This window comes from Nannospalax galili, unplaced genomic scaffold (assembly GCF_000622305.1).
Source record: "Nannospalax galili isolate Female #2095 unplaced genomic scaffold, S.galili_v1.0 scaffold455, whole genome shotgun sequence".
NCBI classification, from domain to species: domain Eukaryota; kingdom Metazoa; phylum Chordata; class Mammalia; order Rodentia; family Spalacidae; genus Nannospalax; species Nannospalax galili.
In genome coordinates, this window is record NW_008335815.1 from 99610 (window position 1) to 105363 (window position 5754).

General features: G+C 39.8%; 1 protein-coding gene across 5 annotated transcripts in view; it reads left to right on the top strand.

Moving 5' to 3' along the window:
• Positions 1–5754, top strand: part of Prkab2 (protein kinase AMP-activated non-catalytic subunit beta 2) — a 17597-nt gene that overhangs the window by 5779 nt on the left and 6064 nt on the right. For all 5 annotated transcript variants that reach the window (XM_008830510.2, XM_029562260.1, XM_029562261.1 and 2 more), the window contains 4 exons: positions 133–226; positions 417–537; positions 4221–4354; positions 4916–4984. In XM_008830510.2, coding sequence (XP_008828732.1) covers positions 133–226; positions 417–537; positions 4221–4354; positions 4916–4984 — 418 coding nt within the window. The remainder of the gene's footprint in view (positions 1–132; positions 227–416; positions 538–4220; positions 4355–4915; positions 4985–5754) is intronic.

Below are 5754 nucleotides of genomic sequence, written 5' to 3' on the forward strand. Positions count from 1 at the left end.
TATATATATTGCTCAAGGGCTGTCATTACTTAGGAACATTGGGGTCATTGATAAGACACTATCATTACCCTTTTTTAAATTCTGTCTTCTGTAAGGAACTTGACCTGCTTCACCTTCTGTTTTCTTCCATAGCCATAATGACTTTGTTGCCATCCTGGATCTCCCTGAGGGAGAGCATCAATACAAGTTTTTTGTGGATGGACAGTGGGTTCATGATCCCTCTGAGGTAAGGCCTTGATCTGCAAAGAGCCATTGACTCAGCAACTCCTATGCTCACTGGGCTCACGTTTGGTGGGCAACAGCCCTCCTGTGTTTCTCTCTTGATCAAAGACTTTAAGGAAAAGTAGAAGGGAGGTGGGATGAAGAGATGGATGTGAAAGGGAATTCAGTACTTTTTTTTTTATTCACTGTTTCAGCCTGTGGTTACCAGTCAGCTTGGCACAATTAATAATTTGATCCATGTGAAGAAATCTGATTTTGAAGTATTTGATGCTTTAAAGTTAGATTCTATGGAAAGCTCTGAGACATCGGGTCGAGGTAATTCTATGCTGTTGCTTTCTCTCTCACCGTGTCTTTCGTGTAATGCATATTCCTTCCCAAAAGTGGTTCCTTCCTTTACTTTGTGTTTCTGAGTCTTCTCAGGAATTTTAAGATCCTCTATATACACAAACATCACCTGACACAAAAACTGTGGTATAATGTCTGCTTGTCTTACATCTGATACACTCTGTTTTCCATTTTACCTTTTATATAGCCCACCAATGAGCTCCAGCCTGTAGGTTCAAAAGCTGTTTCTAATATCTTATATTTTCTATTGACATTTGGTGATGATATCTGGTGAAGGCTAGATGTACCTGGTTTGTTGTACTAAGCTGTTTAATCTTGGCATCTTGAGAACTCGGTTGCAGGTTGGGGTTATGAGGGCCTACAAGTATAGTTGTCACTGAGGGAGGGTGAGAGAAAACAACCAAAACAAACTCCACGGCTCTTCTGTATGTAATTGAAGTTTTTGGTAGTGGAAAGACCTGTGTACTTCTGTTTGCTGCAGTGTCACTTTCCCCAAGGTCTTTGTCTGTGCTTGTTCACTCCAGGAGCAGGAGAGTTGCTGTTCTGCTACTCTGTGATAAAAGATGTACCTGTCTGAAGGACTGTGCAGTGTATTTCCACTGAGCATACTATTCTCTTGAGCTCCAAGCCTGCATCTACTCCTAGTTTTGCCATAAGACACAAGTCTCTCAGCAGTAAAATCAGAGGCATGGACCCTTAGGGATTCTCAGTCAAAACAGCCAAGTAGAGCATAGACTCTCAGGATGAGGGCAGCTTCTCTTGCTTCTAAAGCTAATCCAGAGCATAGTAATTACCTACTTAGGAAAGCTTTGAAAATCTTGTTTTCATTGTGTAGTCTCTGAAAGTTAAATTGAAGATTCTTATTGGCTGGTGGGGCAGTGATTTTAAAAGGTTTACATTGTGAGGCCACAAGTGACTAAATTTTTGCATGATGATTCTGATAAAGTAACCAATAAACATTTACAGTCAGTCATAATTATATAGTGAGAAGACTAGCATACTTTTGGTATTTCTTCCCTCTTTCACCCAATTTCCCAAGTCAGCAGTTTAAAGCATTGAGCCTATTTTGTTAGGAGCAGGCAAATAATGGGCATTGGTCTGCACTCATGTAGCATGTAGCCGTGTGTATGATGTTGATTAGAGTGATTTGGGGAAAATCAGTTATCCAGTTTCCAATTTTTAAGATTTTGTTTGATTTATTCATTTTTACTTCACGTGGACGAGTGTTTTGCCTGCAGCATCCACAGAGGCCAGAGAGGGCATCGGAGCCCCTGGAACTGGAGTTAACAGTGTTGTTAGCTGCCGTGTGGGTGCTGGGAACTGGACCCTGGTTTTCTGCAAGAGCAGCCAGTACTCTTACCTGGTGAGCCATCTCACCAGCCCTTAGTTTGTAGGGTTTTTTTTTTTTTTTTATATGTATGCATGTATTGCCTACATGTAAGTAAGTGCACCCATGTTGTGCAATGCCCACAGAGGTCAGAAGAGGCTCTCGGATCCCCTGGGACTGGAGTTACGGACAGTAGTTGTTAGCTGCCATGTGGGTTTCTGGGATTCGAACCCGGGTCTTCTGCAAGAACAACCAGTGTTCTTAACCGCTGAGCCATCTCTCCAGCCCAGTTTGTAGTTTTTTTAATATAATGGAGATGAAAGGAGAATTGTTCTGTTAGTTCTAGTGGTGGTTTATGGGTCATATGATTAAAAATTGAAATAATTGCTTTTAGAAGTTTCAAGTTCTATATATTTTTAAGGTAATAGAACAATGTTAATTGTTGTCTTTCCTTCTACCTCACATAGATTTAACTGAAATTTGAATTATTAAAATGAACTAATTTTTAAAGTATTTTCTGTGGAAAAAAAAAAACAGTTCATTTCATTTTGTAGGCTTCCTGCTTGCCTTCTTTTTTTTGTTTTTGAGACAGGGTCTCACTGTGTAACCCTGGCTGGCCTGGAACTCACTATGTAGACCAGGCTGGCCTCAAACTCACAGAGATCCACCTACTTCTACCTTCTGAGTGCTGGGATTAAAGGCGTGTATACATCACCACGCCTGACTCACTTTTCATTTTTAAGTACAGTTCACATACCTACCTTGAAACTCATCTTTTTAAATTTTACTATTTACTCATTTGTAGTGTAATGAGATTTGAAGCCACCATCACTCCCAAAAGAAAGTCTATACGGTTGGCACTTACTTCCCATCCCATCCTCCTCTGCACCCCTGTTGTCAGCCACGGAGCGTTTCTGTCTTCATGGACTTGCCTACTCTGGACATGTAATATAAGTGGAATTATACACCCTGTGGTCTTTTGTGTGTGGTTTCGTTCTTAGCATGTTTTCAGAGTTCATCCATATTAATACTTTGCTTCTGTTTATATGGCTGAATAAAATGACAGGCCCATTCAGTTGTCCATTCATTGTTGATAGATACCTGGATGTTTCCTGTTTGGAGCTTGTATACATCTGTTCTGAACACACATGGTCAAGTTTTTGTATGATTGTTTTTTGTTTTGTTTTGCTGTTGTATTTTTGTTTTGTTTTGTTGTTAATGTTATTTTGTGGGGTTTGTTTTGTTTTGTTTTTTGAGACAGGGTCTATGTAGTCCTGCTGACATGAAACTTACTATGTAGGCCAGGCTGACCTTGAACTTACCAGAGATCCATTTGCCTCTGCCTCCCTAATGCTGAGATTAAAGGTGTGCACCACCGTGCCTGGCCAAAGATTTATATTTTATTATTTTTAAGTGTGTGTGTGTGTTTGCATGGGAACACATGTGAGTGCAGGTACCCAAGGATACTCTGAAGCTGCAGTTAGAAGCAGTTGTGTGCTGCCCAACATGGGTGTTGGGAATCAAACTTGGGTCCTCTGCAAGAGCAGTATCTGGTCTTAACTGCTCAGAGATCTCTCTAGTGCTGGCTTATGTTTTAGCTCAGGTATATACCCAATTGTGAGGTCCCAAAGTGTTTAACTGTTTGGGGAGCTACTGTTTTCCAGGGTGTCTGTACTATTTTATACTTGCACTAGCAGAGGGAATACTGCAGTGAGAAGGTTTTAATTCCTGCACATTTTTGCCAGTACTTGTTAGTCTGTCATGTTGGTTCTAGCCATCCCACTGACTATGAAATGGTATCTTATTGTGATTTTGATTCCACTTCCCGAACTGTTGTTATATACATTTTGTTCTTACTGCTGTGATTATTGTAGACTTAGAGTTTATAACTTTATTTTCTGTTGCTTGAATAGAAATAACAAAAGAAATCTTATCTTTTCAAAGCATCTTCATATCCATTATCACTTTGATTTTCTCAAAAACATTGTGAATTAAGACAACGATTTTTATTTTGTGGATGAGGAACCCATCATAATAAAGGGATCTGACCATGGTCATATGGCTGTAAATGGAGTAGCTCTTCCTGGAGGTTAGGTCTCAACCCTTCATCTCCTTCACATCATGCTGCCTTGTTGGGAAGCTTCCTATTTATGTCCAGGATGGCACAGACATTTTCTTTTCTTTCTTTCAGTTATAGACCCCATGGAGCACAAGTTTTTATGATCCATGACTTCTATATTCAGTATTAATGGCTATGTATTGATAACTTTTCCCATGCAGTCTTACTGATCAACTTAACCTTTGCATTTGCATAAATATTTTTCAGACCTTTCCAGCTCACCCCCAGGGCCTTATGGTCAAGAAATGTATGTGTTTCGATCTGAGGAGAGATTCAAATCCCCACCTATCCTTCCTCCTCACTTACTGCAAGTTATTCTTAACAAGGACACTAATATTTCGGTGAGTATCCTGACAAGGTTGCTGGAGCATGGGAGGATCTCTAGTCCCATAGGCCAAAACTCAGAAGTCCTGGAGGTTGGGGTAAGTAAGGTGATCAATCATGTACTTAGCAACACTGTAGATTAATTTTTCCAAGACTGAATTGCGACTTCTTCAGATACCAATAGCCAAACTTATGCTTGTCTCTGTTCTTAGTAAAATCAGAATGAAACTGTACTAGAATCAATTTCTAGGACTTGTATTACAACATAAATAAGGGGTACTTCTTATTATGGGATATAAAAAAATTGACAATTTTGTTAATAGTTCTCTCTCTAATTGTATTAAGGAAAATTAGCAAATGCTGCGGCTTAGAGTTTCTGCCCTAGACTGAGGATTTTCTAAATTTTCTCATATGGGATTGTATTACTGATGTCTACTGGGTTGGGTTCATGATTTACAAGAGACATGGTGTGCCTATTTAGAGTTCTTAACAGTTCTAGAGTGTTCTGAAAAAGAGTAAGCGGTTTGTTTTGCCTGTGTGTTTAATCCTTTTTATTGGGTGGGGTGTCTCTCTCCTAGTGTGACCCAGCCTTACTTCCTGAGCCCAACCATGTTATGCTGAACCATCTCTATGCACTCTCCATTAAGGTAAGTGGTGGCCCTAGTCTTTCACAATGTCATGAAATGGAATGGTAAGTGTAAGGTGTGTTCTCCAGTGATAACTTGCTCTGCTCTGTCTTTGAAGGCTGAAGTTGACACTAATGGCCAGATTATAGAAGAGCTGTCTGTTTTTTAACTAGTGAGTTGTTTGATTTTAAACCTCAGTGTCTGTGTCTATGTTCTAGCTGAATTGTCTGGTAATTGTGGACTTTTCTGCTCCCCAGTTTCTTGTGCCTGGAACCTTTATACCATCTTTTAAGTTTGAGGTCTTAGTAGTTGGATTTCATTTGCAGAAAATAAAGTTTAGCTTTTTCAAGGAATGCTTGAATGTGATAGTAAGACTTCCATTTTTAAAAACATGGAATTGAGCTACATTCAGATGCCCTAGTTGGTTTGTTTTGTTAGGTTTTTTGTTGTTGTTGTTGTTCTTGTTCTTTTGTTTTTGTTTTTTTTGTCTTTTTGAGACAGGGTCTCCCTGTAGCCCCAGCTGTCCTGGAACTCACTATGTAGACCAGGCTGGCCTTGAACTCACAAAGATCTGCCTGCCTCTGCCTCCCAAGTGCCAGGACTAAAGGCATGTGCCACCACGCCTTGCTCCTAGTTTTTGTTTGCTTGTTTTGTTTGTTTGTTTTTAACATTTTATTATTTTTATTTTATAAAGATGAGTGTATTGTCTGTATGTATATAAGTGCACCCATGTTATGCAATGCCCACGGAGGTCAGAAGAGAGCGTTGGATCCCGTGGACTGCAGTTATGG